At 51.9% G+C, this 27279-nt stretch overlaps 1 protein-coding gene across 1 annotated transcript in view; it reads right to left on the reverse strand.

Moving 5' to 3' along the window:
- LOC140404004 (receptor-type tyrosine-protein phosphatase H-like) overlaps positions 1–27279 on the reverse strand; it is a 96988-nt gene that overhangs the window by 14320 nt on the left and 55389 nt on the right. Inside the window, exons 7-19 of the mRNA XM_072492344.1 lie at positions 24345–24623; positions 22543–22821; positions 19679–19951; positions 18130–18402; positions 17176–17269; positions 13667–13720; positions 13030–13111; positions 12710–12800; positions 11495–11571; positions 9225–9359; positions 6100–6222; positions 3930–4087; positions 1723–1858 (exon numbers count right to left, since the gene is read on the reverse strand). Of these exons, the coding sequence (XP_072348445.1) occupies positions 1723–1858; positions 3930–4087; positions 6100–6222; positions 9225–9359; positions 11495–11571; positions 12710–12800; positions 13030–13111; positions 13667–13720; positions 17176–17269; positions 18130–18402; positions 19679–19951; positions 22543–22821; positions 24345–24623 (2054 nt within the window). The remainder of the gene's footprint in view (positions 1–1722; positions 1859–3929; positions 4088–6099; positions 6223–9224; positions 9360–11494; positions 11572–12709; positions 12801–13029; positions 13112–13666; positions 13721–17175; positions 17270–18129; positions 18403–19678; positions 19952–22542; positions 22822–24344; positions 24624–27279) is intronic.

The raw sequence follows: 27279 nt of genomic DNA on the forward strand, positions 1-27279 counted from the left end.
TGGCAGTGCGGCACTCCCTCAGTACTGACCCTCTGGCAGTGCGGCACTCCCTCAGTACTGACCCTCTGACAGTGCGACACTCCCTCAGTACTGACGCTCTGACAGTGCGGCACTCCCTCAGTACTGACCCTCTGACAGTGCGGCACTCCCTCAGTACTGACCCTATGACAGTGCAGCACTCCCTCAGTACTGATCCTCTGACATGCAGCACTCTCTCAGTACTGACCCTCTGACAGTGCAGCACTCCCTCAGTACTGACCCTCTGACAGTGCAGCACTCCCTCAGGACTGACCCTCTGACAGTGCAGCACCCCCTCAGTACTGACCTTCTGACAGTGCAGCACTCCCTCAGTACTGACACTCTGACAGTGCGGCACTCCCTCAGTACTGACCCTCTGACAGTGCAGCACTCCCTCAGTACTGACCCTCTGACAGCGCGGCCTCCCTCAGTGCTGACCCTCTGACAGTGCAGCACTCCCTCAGTACTGACCCTCTGACAGTGCGGCACTCACTCAGCACTGACCCCCTGACTGTGCGGCACTCCCTCAGCACTGACCCTCTGACAGTGCGGCACTCCCTCAGTACTGACCCTCTGACAGTGCAGCACTCCCTCAGTACTGACCCTCTGTCTGTGCGGCGCTCCCTCAGTACTGACCCTCTGACAGTGCGGCACTCCCTCAGTACTGACCCTCTGACAGTGCAGCACTCCCTCAGTACTGACCCTCTGACAGTGCAGCACTCCCTCAGTACTGACCCTCTGACAGTGCAGCACTCCCTCAGTACTGACCCTCTGACAGTGCGGCCTCCCTCAGTACTGACCCTCTGACAGTGCGGCACTCCCTCAGTACTGACCCTCTGACAGTGCGGCCTCCCTCAGTACTGACCCCCTGACAGTGCGGCACTCCCTCAGTACTGACCCTCTGACAGTGCAGCACTCCCTCAGTACTGACCCTCTGACTGTGCGACGCTCCCTCAGTACTGACCCTCTGACTGTGCGGCACTCCCTCAGTACTGACCCTCACACAGTGCGGCACTCCCTCAGTACTGACCCACTGACAGTGCGGCACTCCCTCAGTACTGACCCTCTGACAGTGCAGCACTCCCTCAGTACTGACCCTCTGACTGTGCGGCGCTCCCTCAGTACTGACCCCCTGACTGTGCGGCACTCCCTCAGTACTGACCCTCTGACTGTGCGGCATTCCCTCAGTACTGACCCTCTGACAGTGCAGCACTCCCTCAGTACTGACCCTGTGACAGTGCGGCACTCCCTCAGTACTGACCCTCTGACAGTGCAACACTCCCTCAGTACTGACCCTCTGACAGTGCAGCACTCCCTCAGTACTGACCCTCTGACAGTGTGGCACTCCCTCAGTACTGCGCTGGCAATGTCAGTCGGTGCTACGGGCTCAAAACCCTGGAGTGGGAATTGAACACGTGACCTTCTGACGAAGAGGCGGGATTGTTAGCCGGTGAGAAGTGGTCAAGGGGCTAAATTATCCAGGCATGTGATGACACAACGCCTTTAGAGCATTATTTTTTTCCCAGGATTTGGAGGGATCGCGTACTTGGTATTTCAGCTGCGGGAGGGCAGAGGCAGGTAGCGAACAGCAAGAACAGTCTGCGGAGTGAAACTGTGAGCCCGCCCCTCTTGCCGAAAAGAATCAGAGACGGGGGGGGGGGCGGTTTGAGCAGGAGAGGATCGAACAGACACAATAATGCTCACCTCCGTCTGCACCATCAACGGCCGGTTCCATCTCATTTTGCGGACAATCCCATAAACATCAACCATGTCTTCATGTTCGATCTGTTGCAATAGGTAATCCAGGGCTATTAGAGTACCCGTCCGTCCAACACCAGCACTGTGATTCAAACAGAGAGTGAGATCCATTAAAGAGATTACACCGCGTCTCCTCCCCCAGCTCGCCCATGACACAGACTCATACAAAGGTCTTTCTAATAATCAGCTCCTTGACACAGTTGTGACAAAATGTTCAGAATACAAAGGGTTAATGGCATATCATAATTAACCACTAGATGGAGCTAGATGCAGAACTATATAAAGCACTGACTCACAGGCTTCTGGGAGAAGGAGAGGAAAACACAGGAGTCGTGAGAGAGATCAGAGTACTGTTTTGGATAGAGTGTAGAGACTAGTGTTAGTACAGTGTAGATTACTTGATTATTGTTCACTATAGGAGTAAGTGGTCGAGCTTTAATAATGTTATGGGTCAGGGTTTAGAGAACCCCAAAGTATATCATGGAGTTCACCTGACCTACAACTGTTTATAGATTTTAGTTACGATGAGCACAAGGGCCTACTTTTCAGGTACGATGCAACAGAGGCCTTAAGCACTTTAAATCAAAAACATAGTTTATTTTATGAATTCAGTTCACATTTTTATAAACACACACAGTAAGCATTTTATCAACTACAAACCTAACTACCCCACACAGCTACAGTACTCTATATTCAACCCTTAATAACTTCCCTTTACTGTTTCACTCAAGTAACAACATCCATAAATCAGACAATCCCTTTTACCCCATAACAGCAGGTTTGAATTTCTTCCAGAACACAGTCATTACTTTGAAGTTATCAAGTGATGTGGAGACAACTTTTTAACATGCAGAGAGAGATAGAGACTCCAAGATCCTTGTAGTCTGAATACAGCTTCTAACTGTCTAAACCGAAAATAAAACTCGGAGCCACAAACTTCCAGCTTAAAACGAAAGTAAAAACCAGAGGCACCGCCAAGCTCCACCCACACAATGACATCACTGCAGCCATTTGAGAAGGCAGTTCTTAAAGGGATATTCCCATGACAATAAGTAGTATAAATAAATGTCAGCTTCGTTAATGAACTTAGCTTCTGGGGTCTTTGGCCGGAATTGAACTATGGTCCCTGGTGTGTGAGACAGCCGTGCCTCCTCGCACTCTCACAGTGTCACTCAGTAACCTCTCTCCCCCAGCAGCCCTGCGTTACTGGCTGTATCTCTACCGATGTTAATCCAGCTTCCTCACCCTGTCTTCTGAACATTACCGACAGTCCGCGCCATCATAACCTCTACAAGTTAACTGCTCACACGGCAGAATTTATGGTGTTTTTCAAGAGTGGGGATCTTACAGCCAGATAACGTAAGATCGAGAAGGGGGAGTGGGCCATTCAGCCCCTCGATCCCGCTCCGCCATTCAATACGATCATGGCTGATCTCCATTTGGCCTCGACTCCACCTTCCTGCCCGCTCCCCGTAACCCTTCATCCCGCTACCAATTAAAAATCTATCATCTCCTCCTTCAATTTGTTTAGTCTCCACTCTGGGGTAGAGTTCCACAGATTCACCATCCTTTGGGTGAAGTAATCCCTCCTCATTTCTGTCTTAAATCTGCCCCCCCTTACCCTAAAACTCTGGCCTCTCATTCTAGAATGTCCAACAAGGAGAAACATCCACTCTAGTCCACCCTGTCAATCCTCTTTAGCATCTTTAATACCTCAATTCGATCTCCAAGAACAAAGAACAATGCAGCACAGAAGCAGGCTCTTCGGCCCTCCGATCCTTTTACTCATATAGTATCGGCCCAAATTGCTCAATCTCTCTTCATCAGACAAGTTCTTCATTCCTGGGAATCAATCCAGTGAACCTTCTCTAAACCCCCTCGAATGCCACGACATCCTTCCTCAAGTCAGAGAACCAAAACTGAGCTCAGTGTTCCAGGCGTCGTCTCACCTTCCCCCCCAGACAGTTGCAACAGCACTTCCCTACTTTTAAACACTATCCCATTAGCAACGAATACCAGAATTCCATTTGCCTTCCTTATTACCTCTGCCCCTGCAGACTAACCTTCTGCCATTCATGCACAAGGATGCCCAGATCCCTCTGCACCGACGTAACAAACCAGAGCTGAAAGGTGCAATCACAGTGATTCCTCACCTGCAGTGTATGACAGGCGAGCCTTGTTGATTCCCGTTTAGGTGATCCCGTATGAGTTTGTGGAACGCTAACAGCTTCTCCGTGGTTTGGGGGACTCCGTGATCCGGCCAGGCAGTGAAGTGAAAGTGTTTGACCGAGCGTTTTTCCGAGGACCCAGCCTATTCGAAAAAGGCAGAGGTTCAGTCTCCTTTAGAACATAGAACATACAGTGCAGAAGGAGGCCATTCGGCCCATCGAGTCTGCACCGACCCACTTAAGCCCTCACTTCCACCCTATCCCCGTAACGCAATAACCCCTCCCAACCTTTTTGGTCACTAAGGGCAATTTATCACGGCCAATCCACCTAACCTGCACGTCTTTGGACTCTGGGAGGAAACCGGAGCACCCGGAGGAAACCCACGTAGACAGGGGGGAGCGTGCAGACTCCGCACAGACAGTGACCCAGTGGGGAATCGAACCTGGGACCCTGGCGCTGATGAAGCCACGGTGCTAGCCACTTGTGCTACCGTGCTGCCCTACATCCCCCTCACATCCCCCCTCCCCGGAAGCATTCCCTCCTGATGTAGCCAGCTCCATCGGAATTCCGCTTACCTCGTTTAAACACCCGTCCCACCCAGACTCGGCAAGTGTGATGGGATTTTTCATCCGGCTAAACCCAATCCTTAATAATGTGAGAGGGTTGGACGGAGGGGAGGGGTCAGTTCAGAGTGTGGGGAGTTGGGCTGGAAACGGAGGGGGGGGGGAAACGGAGATACAGAGGGACATTGGATCAGAGTATGGGATCAGTCCAGGAGGGGGGTGTTGGATCGGAGGGGGTTCAGTCTTGGGGGGGTTCGATCAGTCCGGTAGGGGGGTGGTCAGAGTGGGAGCGAGGGGATGGGGGTTGGATCGGAGTGGGGGTAATACTGGGCAGCACGGTAGCACAGTGGTTAGCACAGTTGGTTCACAGCTCCACGGTCCCAGGTTCGATTCCTGGCTTGGGTCACTGTCTGTGCGGAGTCTGCACGTTCTCCCCGTGTCTGCGTGGGTTTCCTCCGGGTGCTCCGGTTTCCTCCCACAGTCCAAAGATGTGCAGGTTCGGTGGATAGGCCAGGCTAAATTGCCCTTAGTGTCCAAAAAGATTAAGTGGGGTTACTGGGTTAGGGGGAGACGTGGGCTTGAGTAGGGTTCTCTTTCCAAGGGCTGGTGCAGACTCGATGGGCCGAATGGTCTCCTGCTGCACTGTAAATTCTATGGAGGGCTGGAGGGGAGGGGGGGTGTTGGGGGAGGGCCCAACTCAATTGTCCTGAGAAAGTTACCACGTCTGGGCGATTGCCAGGTTAACCCTAAGGTGGGATCTTCCGAGAGGGATTCTCCAGCGCATCATTGGTGTACCCCCTGAATGCGACGCTGGGGAACCAGGAAGTTATGGGCCCAAGTGTCACGTTAGCCAATCTATGCTTCTGTTAGGAAGGATAGTGCTCCAGGAATTTGACCCAGCGACAGTGAAGGAACAGTCATTTGGTTCCAAGTCAGGATGGTGTGTGGTTCGGAGGAGAACCTCCTGGCGTTGGCGTATTATCCACTGCCATTGTCCTTCTTGAAGGTGGAAGTCACGGGTTTGGAAGGTGTTGTTGACAGAACCGAGGTGAGTTCCTGCAATGCTTCCTGATGGTTCACACTATGTATTGGCAGGGGAGGCAGAGAATGTTTAAGGTGATGGATGGGGTGCCCATCAAATGGGGCTGTTTGGTACTGGATGGTGTTGAACCTCTCGAGTGTTGTTGGGGCTGCACTCATCCAGGCAAGTGGACAATGTCCCACCACACTCCTGACTTGTGACTGGTGGCTGGTGGTAGATGGTGGACAGGCTTTGGTAAGTCAGGAGGGTGAGTGCCACAGGATTCCCAGCCTTTGACCTGCTCTTGGAGCTGCAATATCTATTAGGCTGGATCAGCTAAGTTTCTGGTCAATGGTAACCCTCCAAGATGTTGATAGTGAAGAATTCAGTGATGATAATACCATTGAATGACAAGGGGAGATGATTAGATTCTCATTTATGTTTTGGTGATGGCCATTGCCTGGCGCTTGTCTGATGTGACTATCGTTGAATACAATGATAAGTCAAGAATATTATTGTTCTGGTAGAATTGGATGGACTTTGGTCTTTCGAGCACTTCCGTCCTCCCACCTTTTTGATGCTGAAATCTCGGAGAGTCCATTCGCTGAGGATGGTCTCTGATGTAACAGTCACTGTGATGTCTTCATAGGTACATGGTGTGTAATCTAATGGCCAATAGTGTTCGCATTTGACCTGCAACCAAAACATGTTTAAGAGGGCTTCATCCAAAATAACCACACAGGATATACAGCACAGAAGCAGGCCATTCGGTCCAACCAGCCTATGCTGGTGTTTATGCTCCACTCGATCACCTCCCCCCCATCATTCCTCATCTTGATCTATCATCATTAGATGCAGAAGATACAGAAGTCTGAAGACCCGCACATCCAGATATAAGAAATGCTTCTTTGCCACAGCTACTAGACTCCTCAACGACTCCCCCTCTGGGACTGATCTGTTCCCTGTAAGAACACTATTCACGGCGCCCTATGCTGCTCTTGCTCATGTATTTGCTTTGTTTGGCCCCTTGTTCCGCACTGTAACCAATCACTGTTTGTCGATGTACCATTTGTCAATGTACTCTGTCGATTATTCTTTTTTTGTCTACTATGTACATACATTGTACATTCCCTCGGATGCAGAAAAATACTTTTCACTGTACTTCTTCGGTACCTGTGACAATAAATCAAATCATCGTAACTCTCTATTTTCTATTCCCTCACTTGCTTGTCTAGCTTCCCATTAAATGCATCTGTACCAATCACTTCACGGGGGGAGGGAGTGGCTCAATGGCACTGTCACTAGGCGAGAGATCCAAGGAAATGACCTGAGGACCTGGGTTCGAAACCCACCAGGGCAGATGGTGAAATCTGAATTCAATAAAAATCTGGAATTAAAAAGTCTAATGATGAGCATCAAAATATTCTCGATTGTTGTAAAAACCCATCTGGTTCACCAATGTCTAATTAATTAATGCCATTTCTGCCTGGTCTGGCCTACATGTAACTCCAGGCGGTTGGCTCTTAACTGCAGTCTGAAATGGCGAGGAAGCGACTCAGTTTGAGGGGATGGACAAATGGCCACATTCCCTACATAAATAAAATCACTCCCCTGTGGGAGCGAGTTCCTCCTTCCGTGTGAATTCCCGATTCTTGGTGACGCTCTCATATCGATCGTCTCTCGCTTTGCTCCTCCCAACGAGCGGAAATGTTCTCTCTGCACCCACTCCATCAAAGCCTATCCGAATTTTACTTCATTAGGTCGTCTCCCTTTCTCAAGTGAAGGCCTATTAATCCTTTCCTCTTAGGTACAACCACATACACCAAGGACCTGGGTTCGATCCCGGCTCTGGGTCACTGTCCGTGCGGAGTTTAACGGCCTCAACCGGGACCTTGGATTCATGTCACATTACATTCATCCCCCACCATCTGGCCTGGGCTTGAGTAATCCTACCAACTGTCCTGGCTTGACACAATTCACACCTCTTTAACCTGGGGTTACCCCTATCTCTGGATCTGTAAAGGCTTAATTACCTGCTAATGCTCGCATTCAAAGTATCGTATTGCATCTTTGACTTTGTTCATATATATGTTTCTGGAACCCACCTCTTCATTCACCTGAGGAAGGAGCAGCGCTCCGAAAGCTAGTGTTTGAAACAAACCTGTTGGACTTTAACCTGGTGTTGTAAGACTTCTTACTGTGCTCACCCCAGTCCAATGCCGGCATCTCCACATCTAAACCAGCCCCTATGAGGCTCGCCTCAGAATTCTGCCTTCACATCTTCCTCGCGCCAGGTGGGTGGATGTTAACCCCCCACCTCATTGCACTGATGGGGGGAGCCCATAAAGTGCTCCCACCTGTTGTGTTCAATTGTTCTGTGGTTGATTACGTGATCCCGGTGACGGATCTATGCTCACTGTGTTAGATTGGTCAATCCTGGGGCGGGGGACTCAGAGCAAAGTAAACAGACACCATAGAAGTTACTCGAAGCTACAGCTGGGACAACCATGATGTGCGTGAGACATTACGAGATTGCAGAGGTATTTTAAAACTCTTATAAATAAACCTGTTGTACACTTAAAATCCAGTGTCACCTCCATATCTCTCTGAGATATATAAAACATAAAACACTGCCCTCTCGGACCATAACCCTCCTCTCGACTGGTATGATGTGGGGCTGCCAATTGCGACTAAATGATTTTGCTCCACAATCTGGCTATTAGTCGGCCTACAGACCCATCCTCGTGGTGCAACGGCATACCCCCCCAATTGGAATGTCCAATTTACCTAACAAACACGTCTTTCGGGAGGAAACCGGAGCACCCGGAGGAAACCCACGCAGACACGGGGAGAACGTGCAGACTCCGCACAGTCACCCAAGCCGGGAATCGAACCGGGATCCTTGGCGCGGCGAAGCAACAGTGCTAACCACTGTGCCGCCCTGATGAAGAGAAATTTGACAAAGAAACAATATTTCTAATGTCCTGATGGTTTTTCTCCGGGGTGCACACACAGCAGTGGCCTGGAGTTTGGTCCTCAATTTCTGGAGACTGCAGGCCAATCCTGGAGGGTTGGCAACCCGAGTATGAAGATAGTCGGAAGGAATGGTCGCTCTGCGTTCTGTCAGATCATCTGCCCTCTAATCCTTCCAGCACTTTCCACCATTGCCGTTCGACAAATTGTGACGATACAGGCCCGGAAACGGGCCCGGAGTTTCTCAGAGAAACGAGCGCTCAGGCTGGCTGTGGCAACGGACTTCATGGGAAAATTCATTCCGCCCCTTTGCCCTGACCGCTTAAGCAAGGGTTTTTGGGAGGTGGGAAGAGACGGAAGGCGATACCTTAAAAATTGAGAGTCTCTCCCTCCCTTACAACACATTCTCCCTGAAGAATATTTTGCGAGTTGGAAAAGGGCAGATTGAGAGTGGCTTCCGTGGTGGTGGGGGCTGGAGCCTCAGTGGAACCCCCCGACGCCCGGTTACAAGAGCAAACTGCTCTCACGCAAGACCCCAGCGTAAGGCCAGCGACTTTGTTGTTTAAAGCTGTGCTGAGACAGCAAGGCCTGTGCCCCTGCGAAGTGACAGGGCTGCCACTGTTAATCTCGCCACCCTGGGTGGATTCAATCCAGAACTCCAACGAGACAGCTGGTCGCAGTTTACGGCCCGCCCCAGTGCGGACCGACAGTCAGCGACTCACCCGATTTAACTCCACACAGTTTGTCAGCATGACGATGACCTCCGACCTTTCCTCCCAAATCATTCGCCAGAAATCTGCCACCGTGCTCGGCAAGGGCCCCTGGGCAGCGATGAATTCCGTTTTGGACTTGTAACCCTGCGAATAACCAACGGGAATGAAAATCCTGAACAGGAACCATTAGAACAACAACAAATCATTTGTAGTCCTGGCTGGAATGCGATGGGATGGATATTTAGAACGGGGGGGGGGGGCAGGGTGGGAAGGTCGGGAGAAGGGGGAAACAGAGGCAAGGTTCATTCACCAGCACCCATAATCCGCCACCCAAAAACATCTGCCATGCCAACATCAGTCACCCTGGGTAAGGCGCTACACAGAGCAGAGCCAATGGGGAGAATTGTTACTGTTCGTTAATGCCAATTAGTGTGTGACTGGCAGAGGCCAACTGGTGAGTGATGAACAATGTTCTTGTATGAGCAAGAAAAGTGTGTTCTACGAATGGGAATTAAGCAAAACAAAGACTTCTAACATAAAGGGATAAGTAATAGCCCCTAAAATTCAGTTTCTGCCTCATTCAGGCTCGGATAGTTCTTATGAAAGCATTTAGATACGTAGATACACAGAAGATATGAGCAGGAGGAGGCCTTTTGGCCCTTTGAGCTTGCTCTGCTATTCATCACGATCATGGCTGATCATCCAACTCAATAGCCTAATCCTGCTTTCCCCATTTAATGCCCATTCTGATTTGTACCCAAGGTGATGATAGATCTTTTTGCACCATGTGGTGTAGGTACACCCAGGGTGCTGTTCGAGAGGATTCCGACCCTGCGGCAGCGAAGGAACGGCCGATATATTTCCAAGTCAAGGCAGTGAGTGGCTTGGAGGGGAACTTGCAGGTGGTGGGGTTCCCCATGTGTCTGCTGCCCTTGCCCTTCTAGCTGGTATAGGCCATGAGTTTGGAAGGTGGCATCCAAGGAGCCCTGGTGAGTTGCTGCATCACGTGTCGAGTGCACCCGGCTGCCACTGTGCCTCAATGGTGGAGGGAGTGGACGTTTAAGGTGGTGGGGGTGCCAGTCAAGCGGGACTGCTTTGTCCAGGATGGTGTCGAGCTTCTTGAGTGTTGTTGGAGCTGCGCTCATCCAGGCAAGTGGAGAGTTTTCCATCACACTCCAGACTTGTGCCTTGTAGATGGTGGACAGACGTTGGGGAGTCAGGAAGTAAGTTATTCGCCACAGAATTCCCAACCTCTGACCTGCTCTTGTTGCCACAGTATTTATATGACTGGCCCTGCTATGCTTATGGTCAATAGTAAACCCCAGGATGCTGATAGTGGGGGAGTCATCGAAGGCAATGCCATTGAATGTCATGGGGAGATGGTTAGATTCTAATTAAAATAATGCTCCCAGGGGAAGATCTGGGGCGACATTCTCCGGAAACGGCGCGATGTCCGCCGACTGGCGCCCAAAACGGCGCAAATCAGTCGGGCATCGCGCCGCCCCAAAGGTGCGGAATGCTCCGCATCTTTGGGGGCCGAGCCCCAACCTTAAGGGGCTAGGTCGGCGCCGGACGAATTTCCGCCCCGCCAGCTGGCGGAAAAGGCCTTTGGTGCCCCGCCAGCGGGCGCGGAAATGACATCTCCGGGCGGCGCATGCGTGGGAGCGTCAGCGGCCGCTGACAGCATTCCCGTGCATGCGCAGTGGAGGGAGTCTCTTCTGCCTCGGCCATGGTGGAGACCGTGACAGAGGCGGAAGGGAAAGAGTGCCCCCACGGCACAGGCCCGCCCGCGGATCGGTGGGCCCCGATCGCGGGCCAGGCCACCATGGGGGCACCCCCCGGGGCCAGATCGCCCCGCGCCCCCCCCAGGACCCCGGAGCCCACCCGCGCCACCCTGTCCCGCCGGTAAGGTAGGTGGTTTAATCTACGCCGGTGGGACAGGCATTTTAGCGGCGGGACTTTGGCCCATTCGGGCCGGAGAATCGCGCGGGGGGGCCCGCCAACCGGCGCGGCGCGATTCCCACCCCCGCCGAATCTCCGGTGCCGGAGACTTCGGCAACCGGCGGGGGCGGGATTCACGCCAGCCCCCGGCGATTCTCCCACCCGGCGGGGGTCGGAGAATCTCGCCCCAGATATCTTTCCTCGGTTTAGTCTCAATTAGGCAGAGCAACAAGCCGTTTAAATTCACAGTACATTCTCTGATATCTTCCTTATGTGACTGTTTGGGGTCAGGGTTGCCATGGTTACAGAAGCAGATCTCTTCATTGTGGAGCACTTACAGGCATGTAGCTTGCGTTGATGTAATCAGAGGTACTGCTCTCCGGCTCAGAAACGAGTTTAACTCTGGACGCATCATCTGAAAGAACCCAGTCAGAGAAAGTATCGTCAATGAAATGATTGTCTAACTTAGACGCCCGTAACCTAGCAACGCATTTCAGGCCCAAGCTGCCTCTCACTCGCATTCACCTGTTGTGCTTTATAAATCTATGGGGAAGATGGACTGAGGAGGGACAGAAAAAAAAAATCAGAATTTGAGAAAACCTAGGCCAAGATGAAGAATCATAGAATCACTGCAGTGCAGAAGGAGGCCATTCAGCCCATCGCATCTAACCGACCCTCTGAAAGAGCACCCTACCTAGGCCCAAACCCCACACCATCTCCGCAACCCCACCTAGGGCCCAATTTGGTGCGCCCAATCCGCCTAACCTGCACATCTTTGGACTGTGGGAGGAAACCGGAGCGGAGGAAACCCACGCACACACGGGGAGAACGTGCAGACTTCGCACAGACAGTCACCCAAGCCAGGAATTGAAATTCACTCAGGCTCTGTGGAGAGCAATCCAGTCAGCTTCACCCCCCCCCCCCCCCCCCCGCCCCGCAGCTCCCGCACCCCGCACCCCCCGCTCTGTCCCCCGTAGTCCCTCTAAGTATATTTCCCTCAGGTGACCATCCAATCGGTCATCTCCGCTTCCACCACCCTCATGGGCAGCGGGTTCTGGGTCATTACCACTCGCTGTGTAAAAAAACGTTCTTCCGTACATCCCAGCCCTTAGCCAGAATCTGTGTTCCCTTCGCCCTTGTACCATCAGCTAGTGGAAACAGTTGTTACTTGCCTACCTTATCCAAACCTGTCTCAATCCTGTACGCCTCAAGGAAATCTTCCCCCTTAATCTCCTTTTCTCAAAGGAGAATAACCTCTGCTTCTCCAAGCCTAACCTTGCAGCTAAAAATCCTTCATCCCCCTGGAGCTAATCTGGTAAATCTCTCTCTGCGACCCTTCAAGGACCTTCGGGTCCTTCCTCGAGGAACTCTTGCACATCCCTTTGGAATATTTGCATCTACAGCACAAGCCACAAACCAGTTTCAAAGGTCAATACCTCTGAAGGCTTTATCCTGTTTCTCGCTCCACAGATGCTGTCTGACCTGCACAGTGTTTCCAACATTATTGCCTTTCATTCCTGGTTTGTTGAATCCACGCTACCTCGGTTACTTACACGGTAGAACATTTGTGTATCGATTCTTTCCTTTGTTGTCCATCAGCAGGGCACCATTCACTGATTGATCCGTCCCCACCATACTCAAACTCTGCAGTTCATGAAGGGGAGAGGGGTCATTGATCAGTCACTCGCTAAAGGATCGACATTCACTGCACCCCGTGACGTTATGGATAATTCTACTCCGTATTCACCACCACCTCACCCCACTGGGAGGATGAGCCCAGCGGTGCTGGGAATGATGGGAAGGTGGCACATTTCCCAGTGCCAAGACCGAACATTCCACCCTAAAGCGCAAACCCCTGACTCTTTCCCCGTACCTGGTATTCCTCGGCAAAGCCAAAATCCGTGTCGGCGTGCCTGCTCTGAAAGTAACTCTCGTATTCGCCGACCGGAACCGACCTGGCGAGCAAAACAGAACGAGGGTGAGAATTGCCCCTTCGAGACGCTCTTATAGGGCGGCACGGTGGCGCAGTGGTTAGCACTGCTGCCTATGGCACTGAGGACCCGGGTTCGATCCCGGCCCCGGGTCACTGTCCGTGTGGAGTTTGCACATTCTCCACGTGTCAGTGTGGGTCTCGCCCCCACAACCCAAAGATGTGCAGGGTAGGTGGATTGGCTACAATAAATTGCCCCTTAATTGGAGAAAAATAATTGGGTACTCTCTTTTTAAAAATCAACAAAAACAAAATCAAATTTTTTCGTCTTGAACTTATCGGGACATCAGGAAGAATACCAATGTAAAGGGAACAACAATTTGTACTTCATGAGAAGAGAGTGCTGATCGGTTGGCAAGTGGACTCCGATTGGTTGAGACGTTGTCATGGAGAATGCACCAGTGAAAATTCAATCCCGGATCTGTCTGGCCAATCAGGTTCAACCTGCCTGAAGGGAGGCTGCGATTTGTCGAGGGGGACAGGTAAATAGTCAGAACGATCAAGAATAAATTCCACTTACTTGACTTCTCGAAGAATTGGATTCATTTGTGAAAAGTCTGAATCCGGCTGTTTCCTGGAACAAAAATAGAAGTGTTTACAAAAAAAAAGATATCTCTGAACCTAACTGCAAGTATCTGATTTCATTCCAGCTTCACCATTCAAAGACTTGTCTGCCAATGTGAATATCTCCCATACTGAGAGGCAGACTGGCCTCCTCCTGCTCTTTCTCTTTATCACCCATCATTCCCAGGCCAAGCATGCCTTAATGTAGCCATGAGAATACTGGATGGAATATAAAGCTCCCTCTACACTGTTCGCATCAAACACTCCCAGGACAGGTACAGCACGGGGTTAGATACAGAGTAAAGCTCCCTCTACACTGTTCGCATCAAACACTCCCAGGACAGGTACAGCACGGGGGTAGATACAGAGTAAAGCTCCCTCTACACTGTTCGCATCAAACACTCCCAGGACAGGTACAGCACGGGGTTAGATACAGAGTAAAGCTCCCTCTACACTGTTCGCATCAAACACTCCCAGGACAGGTACAGCACGGGGTTAGATACAGAGTAAAGCTCCCTCTACACTGTCTCCATCAAACACTCCCAGGACAGGTACAGCACGGGGTTAGATACAGAGTAAAGCTCCCTCTACACTGTCCCCATCAAACACTCCCAGGACAGGTACAGCACGGGGTTAGATACAGAGTAAAGCTCCCTCTGCACTGTCCACATCAAACACTCCCAGGACAGGTGCAGCCCGGGGTTAGATACAGAGTAAAGCTCCCTCTACACTGCCCCCATCAAACACTCCCAGGACAGGTACAGCACGGGGTTAGATACAGAGTAAAGCTCCCTCTGCATTGTCCCCATCAAACACTCCCAGGACAGGTACAGCACGGGGTTAGATACAGAGTAAAGCTCCCTCTGCACTGTCCACATCAAACACTCCCAGGACAGGTGCAGCCCGGGGTTAGATACAGAGTAAAGCTCCCTCTACACTGTCCACATCAAACACTCCCAGGACAGGTACAGCATGGGGTTAGATATAGAATAAAGCTCTCTCCACACTGTCCCCATCAAACACTTTCAGGACAGGTACAGCACGGGGTTAGATACAGAGTAAAGCTCCCTCTACACTGCCCCCATCAAACACTCCCAGGACAGGTACAGCACGGGGTTAGATACAGAGTAAAGCTCCCTCTACACTGTCCCCATCAAACACTCCCAGGACAGGTACAGCACGGGGTTAGATACAGAGTAAAGCTCCCTCGACACTGTCCCCATCAAACACTTCCAGGACAGGCACAACACAGGGTTAGATACAGAGTAAAGCTCCCACGACACTGTCCCCATCAAAGACTCCCAGGACAGGTACAGCATGGGTTTAGATACAGAGTAAAGATCCCTCTACACTGCTCACATCAAACACTCCCAGGACAGGTACAGCATGGGGTTAGATACAGAGTAAAGCTCCCTCTACACTGTCCACATCAAACACTCCCAGGACAGGTACAGCATGGGGTTAGATATAGAATAAAGCTCTCTCCACACTGTCCCCATCAAACACTTTCAGGACAGGTACAGCACGGGGTTAGATACAGAGTAAAGCTCCCTCTGCACTGTCCCCATCAAATACTCCCAGGACAGGTACAGCATGGGGTTAGATACAGAGTAAAGCTCCCTCGACACTGTCCCCATCAAACACTCCCAGGAGAGGCATAACACAGGGTGAGATACAGAGTAAAGCTCCCTCGACACTGTCCCCATCAAACACTCCCAGGACAGGTGCAGCATGGGTTTAGATACAGAGTAAAGATCCCTCTACACTGCTCACATCAAACACTCCCAGGACAGGTACAGCATGGGGTTAGACACAGAGTAAAGCTCCCTCTACACTGTCCCGATCAAACACTCCCAGGACAGGCACAACACAGGGTTAGATACAGAGTAAAGCTCCCTCGACACTATCCCCATCAAACACTCCCAGGTCAGATACAGCACGGGTTTAGATACAGAGTAAAGCTCCCTCTACACTGTCCACATCGTACACTCCCAGGGCAGGTTCAGCACGGGGTTAGATACATAGTAAAGCTCCCTCGACACTGTCCCCATCAAACACTCCCAGGACAGGTACAGCACGGGGTTAGATACAGAGTAAAGCTCCCTCTACACTGTCCCCATCAAACACTCCCGGGACAGGTACAGCACCGGTTGGGTACAGAGTAAAGCTCCCTCTACACTGTCCCCATCAAACACTCCCGGGACAGGTACAGCACCGGTTGGGTACAGAGTAAAGCTCCCTCTAAACTCTCCCCATCAAACACTCCCAGGACAGGTACAGCACAGGGTTAGATACAGGGTAAAGCTCCCTCTTCACTGTCCCCATCAAACACTCCCAGGACAGGTACAGCATGGTGTTAGATACAGAGTAAAGCTCCCTCTACACTGCCCACATCAAACACTCCCAGGACAGGTGCAGCCCGGGGTTAGATACAGGGTAAAGCTCCCTCTACACTGTCCCCATCAAACACTCCCAGGACAGGTGCAGCCCGGGGTTAGATACAGGGTAAAGCTCCCTCTACACTGTCCCCATCAAACACTCCCAGGACAGGTACAGCACGGGGTTAGATATAGAGTAAAGCTCCCTCTACACTGTCCCCATCAAACACTCCCGGGACAGGTACAGCACGGAGTTAGATACAGAGTAAAGCTCCCTCTACACTGTCCCCATCTAACACTCCCAGGACAGGTACAGCACGGGGTTAGATACAGAGTAAAACTCCCTCTACACTGTCCCCATCAAACACTCCCAGGACAGGTACAGCACGGGGTTAGATACAGAGTAAAGCTCCCTCTACACTGTCCCCATCAAACACTCCCAGGACAGGTATAGCACGGGTTGGGTACAGAGTAAACCTCCCTTTTTGCCCGAAACTCCCAATTCACTCAGGAGAAGTCCAATCAATTGAGAGTGGAGACTAGCCTGGGCAAGTTGAAAATCCAAACCTCAGAGGCCAATCCATCATACACCCCGGCCTGTTTAATGTTACTAATCAATGGAAAATGGGGACAGTACGGTGGCACAGTGGTTAGCACTGCTGCCTATGGCGCTGAAGACCCGGGTTCGATCGTTTTAAGAAGGATTTAGATGTGTACTTGCGCTGTGTGCCAAGCGCTGGAAAATGGGAACATGTGTGCCCATGAAGGGCCTTTTCCGTGCAGTAGGACTCTCTGACTCTATGGGTGCATGTTCGAAATTTGGTTGCATTCTCCAGCAGTCAGGATTCTCATTCCCTGCTGGCATCGCCCCGCCCCCACCCGCCCCGCCCCCGGGTGGCTTCAACGGGAAATCCCATTGGAAGAGAGAATTCCGCCGCCAGCGAACGGCACGCCAGCGAGAACCATGGGGCTGGGGCGACCGGAGAACCCTGTCCGCAGTGTCCCGTTTGAAACGCGACGGGTTTGGAAATGGGGTCTCATTCCCCAAGGGGCGGAGGTGTTGGGAAAATCCTTCAAAACCACCTACCTCCATGGCAGCCGTTTGGTGATGATGCAAAACAACAACAGACCAATAAGAAGCAGGCCCAGCAGTGAACCTATGACTGCTCCAATGATAATGGCTGCACAGAACACAAAAATGGACAGTTAGCCTCAAGGAACGCACCCAGCAATGGGCTCATCAACCGTGACTAAATATCGGTTCGGACACAGGAGAGAACTCCCCGCCCTGGGATCTTTCAGGGTCGCCCAACGTGATATTGGTCGAACACAGTCGTCCGAAAGATGGCACCAGCAACAATGCGACATTCATAGCAAGCGGGCTTGGGCCATATGGGTTAAATAGAAATTATTTTCATTCACGAGGTGTGGGCGTTGCTGGGCATGGCCAACATTTGTTGCCCATCCTTAATTGCCCTTGAGCTGAGTGGCTTGCCGGGCCGTTGGCAGAGGGTACTTTGCTATTGGTCTGGAGTCACGTGTAGGCCAGACTGGGCAAGGACGGCAGATTTCCTTCCCGAAAGGGACATTAGTGAACCAGATGGGGCTTCATGACCATTGCCATCCTTTTTTAATTTTAAAATAACTCTTTTTTAATTAATCCAATTTTGCTGCTGCAGTGGGATTTGAACCCATGTCGTCAGAGCATTCGGCGGGGACTCTGGATTGCGAACCCAGTGATGACACCGCTGCGCCGGCATCTCCCGTTACAAAAGTGATTGAAGGTTCTTGCCCTTGCGCCATCCCATTGATCTAAAGAAGTAAAACTATGTCACTCAGTGATTCTTCTTTTCCTCTTCAATAAACTCTTCTGGCGGCCTGAAGATGTTGCCTCTATTATTGGGGCGCTACAGGCAAGACACCATCTGGTTCAGCCGCTCAGTGGCGACCAGCTACTAGGATCCCAGTAAACACACACACACACACACACACACACACATGGCTGTAATGGAGGAGAAACATTGAGGCCCATAACACTCACGCGATGAGTTAGTTTGACACTGCACATCCACCATCTCGCTGTAGTCGTTGCCAGTTTGTGTGTTGATTTGGATCGTGTATGTGCGCGCAGGCTGTAGGCTTTGAATTGTCAGGGCATCCTTGTCCTTACTGATGGTCTGAGCTGTCAGCAACAGTTCTCCATCGTATGAGGAGAAGTTGAATCCAGTAAAGTTGCCCATTGGTTTGGTCCATTTCACCGTGATCGTGTAGCCTGCGACCGCATCACAGTGAAGATCGGAGATGGCCCCAGGAACTGTAAAAAGGCACAGAAAGAGATTAGGCTGAGCTAAGTCCTTTTTTCGGTGTTGGGCGTTATGATTGAATTACACCATCACGTGCGAGATGTAGTGAGGCTCTGCCAGAGTCAGTAAGGGCAATGAGAAACAGATCATTAAAATCCAATTGTGAAAGAAAGAACAAAATTCATACAAACGACAGCGAGGGGGAGGGGGGGGCGAGAACGGGCATACTGGGGGAGTGGCGAGGGGTGATGAGAGAGGCGGGGGGGGCTAGAGCAGGGGGAGGCATAAGAGTGGGGGAGGGAGGGGAGGAGAGAAAGGGGAGTGAGAAAGAGGGGCGGGACATAGGGGGTGCGAGAAAATGGAGGGCGAGAGAGAGAAGAGGGTGAGAGAGGAGGGCGAGAGAGAAGGGATGAGAGTGAGGGCGAGAGAGAGGGGGACGTGACAGAGGGGTTTGGAGAGATGGGGGCCGAGAGAGGAGGTGAGAGACAGAAGAAGGAGGTGAGAGAGAGAGGAGGGCGTGAGAGAGGAGTTTAGAGAGGTGGAGGCGAGAGAGGAGGGCGAGAGAGAGTGGGACGAGAGAGGGGGGGCAAGAGAGAGGAGGAGGAGGTGAGAGAGAGAGAAGGGCGAGAAAGGTGTTTGAGAGAGAGGGGACGAGTGGGGAGGGGCAAGAGAGAGTGGGTGAGAGAGTGGGGTTTCGAGAGAGGGATGCGGGAGGGTGGAGTGTGAGAGAGGGGGTGAGAGAACAGAGCACATAGAACATACAGTGCAGAAGGAGGCCATTCGGCCCATCGAGTCTGCACCGACCCACTTAAGCCCTCACTTCCACCCTATCCCCGTAACCCAATTATCCCTCCTAACCTTTTTAGTCACTAAGGGCAATTTATCATGGCCAATCCACCTAACCTGCACGTCTTTGGGCTGTGGGAGGAAACCGGAGCACCCGGAGGAAACCCACGCAGACACGGGGAAAACGTGCAGACTCCGTACAGACAGTGACCCAGCGGGGAATCGAACCTGGGACCCTGGCGCTGTGAAGCCACAGTGCTATCCACTTGTGCTACCGTGCTGCCAGAGAGATGGGGACGGAACCAGGGTGGGGGTTGAGAGGGAGATGCAGGGGTGAGGGGTGGGCGAGAGGGTACGAGGGGTTGATGAGTGGGCAGAACGAGGGGAAGGCAGAGGGAGAGCAGACAGGGGTAAGGGAAGGTTGCGGGTGGGTGGGTGAGTAAATAAGTACCTGCACTGTTGCTGCCCATTGCCTCAGTCACTTTAAGAGCTGCTACTTACTTGTGGCGGCTCTCAAATCCACCGCTTTGCTATTCGTCTTCTCCGGTGTGACTGACTCCACCCACAGTCTATATTGCACCCCAGGCCCAAGGGGCCCCACTTGGAGTATGGTCATTCGTGGTGATGTGGTACGGGTGGCAGTGAAGTTGAAGGACTCAACTCGGACTCTGTATGTGTAGTCCAAGGCCCTCGTGTCACTGGGCGCACTCCATTGCAACGTCAATATCTCTGTTGTCCTGTTGAACAGCGACAGGCTGGTGACTGGGGAAGGGTCTGTCAACAGATAGGCAGAGACAGACAGAGAGTTAATTTGTGTAAAACCCCCTCCTCATGGGAGACGTTCGCTGCTGCAATGATAATCGTCTCCATGGCATCGCCGTGCTCTTTAACCCGACAGCAAACACGCAGCACACGCACAGATAAACATCTCCAGCTGAATGCGGGGGATACAAGAAGCCAGACAATAAGCGATGAGGTAGAAGGTGGGCCCCAGCATGTATTGCCCATTCCTAATTGCCCTTGAACTGAGTGCCCTCGCTCGGCCATTTCAGAGGGGGGGCAGCCAAGAGTTAACCAGATCGCTGTAGGTCTGGAGTCACACATAGGCCAGACCGGGTAAGGACGGCAGATTTCCTTCCCTGGAGGACAGCAGTGATCCAGATGGGTTTTTACAACGGCCGATATTAGTTGTCATGGTCACCTTTACTGAAACCAGCTTTCAATTCCAGATTTATTCCAGATTCCACCTGCTGCCGTGTATCACATTCTAGTGCGTTGCAATGATCAAGTCGGTGCGTCAAAGAACATCTCGTTCATGATTAGTTTAGATTTATTGGGCGTCATTCTCCGACCCCCCGCCGGGTTGGAGAATCGCCGGGGGCTGCCGTGAGTCCCGCCCCCGCCGAATATCCGGTACCGGAGACTTCGGCAACCGGCGGGGGCGGGATTCACGGCAGCCCCCGTGCCGGTTGGCGGGCCCCCCCGCTGGATTCTCCGGCCCGGATGTGCCGAAGTCCCGCCGATAAATTGCCTGTCCCGCCGGCGTGGATTAAACCACCTTTTGAACGACGGGACAAGGCGGCGTGGGCGGGCTCCGGGGTCCTGGGGGGGCGCGGGGCGATCTGGCCCCGGGGGGTGCCTCCACGGTGGCCTGGCCCACGATCGGGGCCCACCGATCCGCGGGCGGGCCTGTGCCATGGGGGCACTCTTTCCCTTCTGCCTCCCCACGGTCTCCACCATGGCGGAGGCGGAAGAGACTCCCTCTGCTGCGCATGCGCGGGAAACTGTCGGCGGCCGCTGACGCTCCCGCGCATGCGCCGCCCGGGGATGTCATTTCCGCGGCAGCTGGCGGGGCAACAAAGGCCGTTTCCGCCAGCTGGCGGGGCGGAAATTCCTCCGGCGTCGGCCTAGCCCCTCAATGTTGGGGCTCGGCCCCCAAAGATGCGGAGCATTCCGCACCTTTGGGGCGGCGCGATGTCCGTCTGATTGGCGCCGTTTTGGGCGCCAGTCGGCGGACATCGCACCGTTTGGGGAGAATTTCGCCCATTAAATCACAATAACGTGATGAGAAAACAATACTAATACTACGAACGAACTGCGAACTGTTAACAACTAGAATACAAGAGCTAATACTAAACACGACTATCCACGATGACTCCTCACTCAGACTCCCCGAGGTTGCAGTGTTACGTGGTGTCGTTCTACTGCCACCTGCTGTTGGAGGTCTAACATATTAACTTACAGAATTGCTTATGCATATTATTACACTGTGGGTGAGACTTGAACCTGTGCGCCCAGAGTTGCCTGGGCGTCTGGATCAATAATTCAGTGACATTATCACTGTGCACACCCCCCCCCTCTAATTGTCATTCTTCAATCATATCCAATTGGCTATCCAATCACAGAGCCCATCACAACCCAATCTTCTCCTCGTTCGTCACCCTCCAGTGGCAGCCATTGATCGGACAGTCAGCACGTGCGGGAACTCTGCCCCACTTCTCCCCCACCTCTTCATTACGGGGCACTCCAGCCCATCACAGTGGCCTAACTGGTGCTCTGGCTGAGATGGGGCCGAAACAACATGGGCCGGTTTGAGCCCGGTTCCTTCGGGTTTCCCTGACTCAAGCCTGCTTCAGGCTTCACCCACTGAGCCATGTGGGAGTGACTGCCCCTTTAAGAGCTTTGGGCAGCACGGTAGCACAGTGGTTAGCAATGTTGCTTCACAGCTCCAGGGTCCCAGGTTCGAGTCCCGGCTTGGGTCACTGTCTGTGGAGTCTGCACATTCTCCCCGTGGGTTTCCTCCGGGTGCTCCGGTTTCCTCCCACAAGTCCTGAAAGATGTGCTGTTAGGTGAATTGGATATTCTGAATTTTCCCTCAGTGTACCCGAACAGGCGCCGGAATGTGGCGATGAGGGGATTTTCACAGTAACTTCATTGCAGCGTTAATCATAGAATCATAGAATTTACAGTGCAGAAGGAGGCCATTCGGCCCATCGAGTCTGCACCGGCTCTTTGAAAGAGCACCCTACCCAAGTCCACACCTCCACCCTATCCCCATAACCCAGTAACCCCACCCAACACTAAGGGCAATTTTGGACACTAAGGGCAATTTATCACGGCCAATCCACCTAACCTGCGCATCTTTGGACTGTGGGAGGAAACCGGAGGGCCCCGAGGAAACCCACGCACACATTGGGAGGACGTGCAGACTCCGCACAGACAGAGACCCAAGCCGGGATCGAACCTGGGACCCTGGAGCTGTGAAGCAATTGTGCTAACCACCATGCTACCGTGATGTAAGCCTACTTGTGACAATAAAGATTATTATTATAAAAGCTGGGGTGGGAGGGGGGGTGGTGACTTACTTGTGGTGCCCTCGACCATCTTGGGATCACTGGTCGTGTTCTCAGGAGTGACGGACTTCACAATCAGGGTATAGTTGACCCCAGGCTTCAGGCCTGTCACTTGGAACTCAGTCTCTCCTCTTTGAGTACCGTTGCTCCTAATGGAAACTCCAGTGTAACTCGTGACTGCAATGTCGTATGTGTACTCCGAAACTCTTATATCGTGGGGTTCTTTCCATTCTATCACCAGTGACTCTGTTGTTCTGTTCAGCACAGATAGACCAGTGACCAGAGAAGGATCTGTCAACGGAAAGGCAAAGAGAGAGTTCAATAGCGTGAGACGCCCTCTGCCCTACTGGTTCTGCTCGCCTGCTGCCTGTGAGTTCATGGTCATAATGAAAAGGCCCCAGAGGTGACATTTTCTGTAGGTTGCGACGGAGGTACTAGGTCACATGCTCATCACAAGGGGCAATGACCTCACCTCAGTGCCGCACCGAGGGAGCACCGCACTGTTGACTGCGCCGTTGGTGAGGATACATTAATCCAAGACGTCGTTCAAAGGTTCAAGTGAATATAAAAAATTACCCATCCCCTTTTAAATCCCCATGTGCAATATTACATCCAAGATTTATCTTTTAATAAATAGTACCTACAATGTTCTATTCATTCTAGTCGTTCCTGTTTCTGGGATCTTGCAGTGCCCATTGATTGTTGTGTTTTGCTATATTACAGCAGTGATTATAATTTAAATGTATTTTATGAAGTGCTTTAGGAAACCTCAAAGAGATTGAACACACCTTTCACAGGCAGGATTGTGTCAAAGGGGCTGGTTTAGCACAGTGGGCTAAACAGCTGGCTTGTAATGCAGAACAAGGCCAGCAGCGCGGGTTCAATTCCCGTACCGGCCTCCCCGAACAGGCGCCGGAATGCGGCGACTAGGGGCTTTTCACAGTAACTTCATTGAAGCCTACTTGTGATAATAAGCGATTATTATTATTTCCCTGGAGTCCGTGGACTTCATCGGAGATTGTCATGATGAACTAACTCATTAACTCGCTGTATATGCCCAGATTTAACCTCAAAAGAGACAGCATTATCAGAGAACCCCCCCACCAGGCTTTGCCTTCTTCCAGACCATTCCATTAGGCAGAAGATACAGAAGTCTGAAGACCCGGACATTCAGACAGCTTCTTCCCCACAGCTACTAGACTCCTCAACGACTCCCCCTCGGACTGATCTGTTCCCTGTAAGAACACTATTCACGACGCCCTATGCTGCTCTTGCTCATGTATTTGCTTTCTTTGGCCCCTTGTTCCGCACTGTAACCAATCATTGTTTGTCGATGTACCATTTGTCAATGTTCCCTGTCGATTATTCTTTTGTCTACTATATACGTACTGTGTATGTTCCCTCGGCCGCAGAAAAATGCTTTTCACTGTACGGTAGACAATGAATCAAATCAAATCAAAATCCATACACCAGGAGATGATGATAATCACATGCAAGTTTCTAGCTGAGTGTGAGAGAATTTAGGAGCCAGCCCATTATATATCACGTTTGGGCTAAATAGCTTCCATGTCAATCCCTCTCCAAAATCTCACCCATTTCCCATGCGTTGGGAGTCCAGACAGGGGCTGGCTATGCGACTCTGTGGGGCTTCACAAATCCAATGCTGCCTCCAATTGGCTCCCACACTCGCGTTTCCAGCCAGAGTCACTCACTGTTTGCACGGTTCTGACTGTCACTGCAAATGGAGATGGAGTGTGGGGGGTTGGGCGGGGTGTGGGTGTGGCGGGGGGGGGGGGGGGGGGGGGGTAACTTACTCGTGGTGCCTTTCACAGTCTCTGGATCACTTCGTATTTCCTCAGGAGTGACTGACTTCACCGTCACATTATATTTGACGCCAGGTTTGAGGCCTGTCACTTCGAACATATCCTCTCCTTTCCCTGTAATGTTGGTCCTAATGAAATCTCCAGTTTTGCTTGTGACCGTAATAGTGTACGTGTACTCTGAGACTCTTGCATCAGTGGGAACTGTCCATTTAATGACCAGCGATTCTGTTGTCCTGTTCAGCACAGTCAGATGAGTGACCAGAGAAGGCACTGTCAAGAGTAAGGCAGAGAGAGTTAATTTGCGTGAGACACCCACTACAACAACCCTGTGCATCGCTGAGATGTGTAGCTTGCTCAAGGCCTGTTCATTAGGTGCTGAGTGTGTGTTCACTGTGACGTTACAGCCAGACATGAACCAATCTCCTAGGGTGGGATTTTCAGGAGCAAGTCATGGCTGATGTACCTGGTCACCTCAGAGATATAAATGTGATTCACAAAGCAGAGTGATACACATTACTGATGGGAGTGCCGCGTTACTGAATGCGTTATCAGTTAGATGGGACGTTGGAACCTAATCTTCACGCGTATATAAACTACCACATGTCACGTTTCAAACCAAGGACCCCGGTAGATTATTTCACTGAATATTCCTCTGCCAACAAACATTACCAAGAATGTTCTGTCCATTCTTGTCATTCCTGTTTGTGGGATCTTGCTGTGCCCATTGGCTGTTGTATTTCGCTAAATTACAGCAGTGATTAAAATCTGGGAGTGTTTTTTATGAAGTGCTTTCGGAAACCTTAAAGAGATTAATCGCACTTTCCACAGGCAAGATTGTGACTTTCCCCAGAGTCTGTAGGTTTAATAGGACAATGTTCACCCGCTAGGCCTCGCGGACTAACTCTTCAACTCGCCGAGAATTAACCTCTAAAATCCAGCCACTAGCACTGCTGCCCCACGGCGCCGAGGTCCCAGGTTCGATCCCGGCTCTGGGTCACTGTCCGTGTGGAGTTTGCACATTATCCCCATGTCTGCGTGGGTTTCGCCCCCACAACCCAAAGGTGTGCAGGGGAGGTGGATTGGCCACACTAAATTGCCCCTTAATTGGAAAAAATGAATTGGGTACCCTAAATTTAAAATAAAAATATAAATAAATAAATAAAATCCAGCCACACAGGAAGTTGATGATAAACAGATGCAAATTTCTCACCGAGTGTGGGACTGTTCAGGAGCCATCCCATTATATATCAGCCATGATGTGGAGATGCCGGCGTTGGACTGGGGTGAGCACAGTAAGAAGTCTGACAACACCAGGTTAAAGTCCAACAGGTTTGTTTCGAATCACTAGATTTCGGAGCACTGCATTCCCCTGAGGAAGGAGCAGTGCTCCGAAATCTAGTGATTCGAAACAAACCTGTTGGACTTTAACCTGGTGTTGTAAGACTTCTTATTATATATCAGGTTTGGCGTAAAGGCTTCCGTGAGTCGCACTGTCAATCTCTCTCCAAAATCACTCCCATTTCTCATGTGTTAGAGTCCTTGGGCGGGATTCTCCAACCCCACCCCTGCCGGGTGGGAGAATCGCCGGAGGTCGGCGTGATTCCCGCCCCCACCGTCCTCCCAATTGTTCCGCCCCTCCCAAAAACCGGCCCAGTGTGAGTCGTGCCGCCCGCCTCGGAGAATGGCGGGGTCCGGTGCGACTCAATGGGCGCCGGGGCTGACCGAATTCTCCGGCCCGCGATGGGCCGAAGTCCCGCCCGTTCTTTGCCGGTTCCGCCGGTGTAAATTGGAGCAGGTCCCTTACCGGCGGGACCTGGCGGCACGGGGTCGGGGCCCACCGATCCGCGGGCGGGCCTGTGCCGTGGGGGGCACTCTATTGTTCCGCACCGGAGGCCGTGGTCCTCCGCCATTCCCGGTGCGGAAGCAAATCCCTCTGCGCATGCGCGGGGATGACGCCAACACACGCTGGTGCTCCCGCGCATGCGCCAGCTCGCACCGGCTGGCGGAGGCCCTCGACGCTGGTTGGCGCGGCGCCAAGCCCCTTTCCTGCCGGCAGGCGGGGCGCCACCCACTGCGGCCCAACGCTGGAGTGGTTCACGCCACTCCGTCCCGCCGGACCCCCCGCCCTGCCGGGTAGGGGAGAATCCCGCCCCTTGTTCCCATTTCTTTTGTTTTACTTTATTATTTTTGGTCTGTAGACTCATAATCAGAGTGCGCCTTTAAGCTGTGGGGCGGCACGGTGGCACAGTGGTTAGCATCACTGCCTCACAACGCCCGGGACACGGGTTCGATTCCGGCCTCGGGTGACTGTGCGGAGTTTGCACATCCTCCCCGTGTGTGCGTGGGTTTCCTCCGGGTGCTCCAGTTTCCTCCCACAGTCCAAAGATGTGCAGATTAGGTGGAGTTACGGGGATGGGGCGGTGGAATAGGCCTGGATAGGGTGCCCTTTCAGCAGGAAGGTGCAGATTTAATGGGCCTCCTTCTGCGCTGTGGGATTCTATGGATTACGCGGAGGCAGCCTGCTAATGAGGACAGTGTGCTCCAGGATTTGTTTTGTAGAGAAGAACTCAGACCCGTTGGCACTGAGGACCGGTTTTGGAGGACGTTGGTTCAATTATCTTGCGGGAAATCGGTGGGATTGCCAGGGACAGTGTTTTGGCTGACAACAGTCGGTGAATGGTTCCTGTGGGATGCTTCTAAGAGAGCTGGTCAGATGTGATAAGACCTTGAATGAAGAAGGAACTCTCTCATTTTAATAATAATTAATAATAACCTTTATTGTCACAAGTAGGCTTACATTAACACTGCAATGAACTTACTGTGAAAATCCCCTAGTCGCCACATTCTGGCACCTGTTCGGGTACACAGAGGGAGAATTCAGAATGTCCAAATTACCTAACAGCACGTATTTCAGGACTTGTGGGAA

Source organism: Scyliorhinus torazame, chromosome 29 (assembly GCF_047496885.1).
Source record: "Scyliorhinus torazame isolate Kashiwa2021f chromosome 29, sScyTor2.1, whole genome shotgun sequence".
Lineage (NCBI taxonomy): Eukaryota > Metazoa > Chordata > Chondrichthyes > Carcharhiniformes > Scyliorhinidae > Scyliorhinus > Scyliorhinus torazame.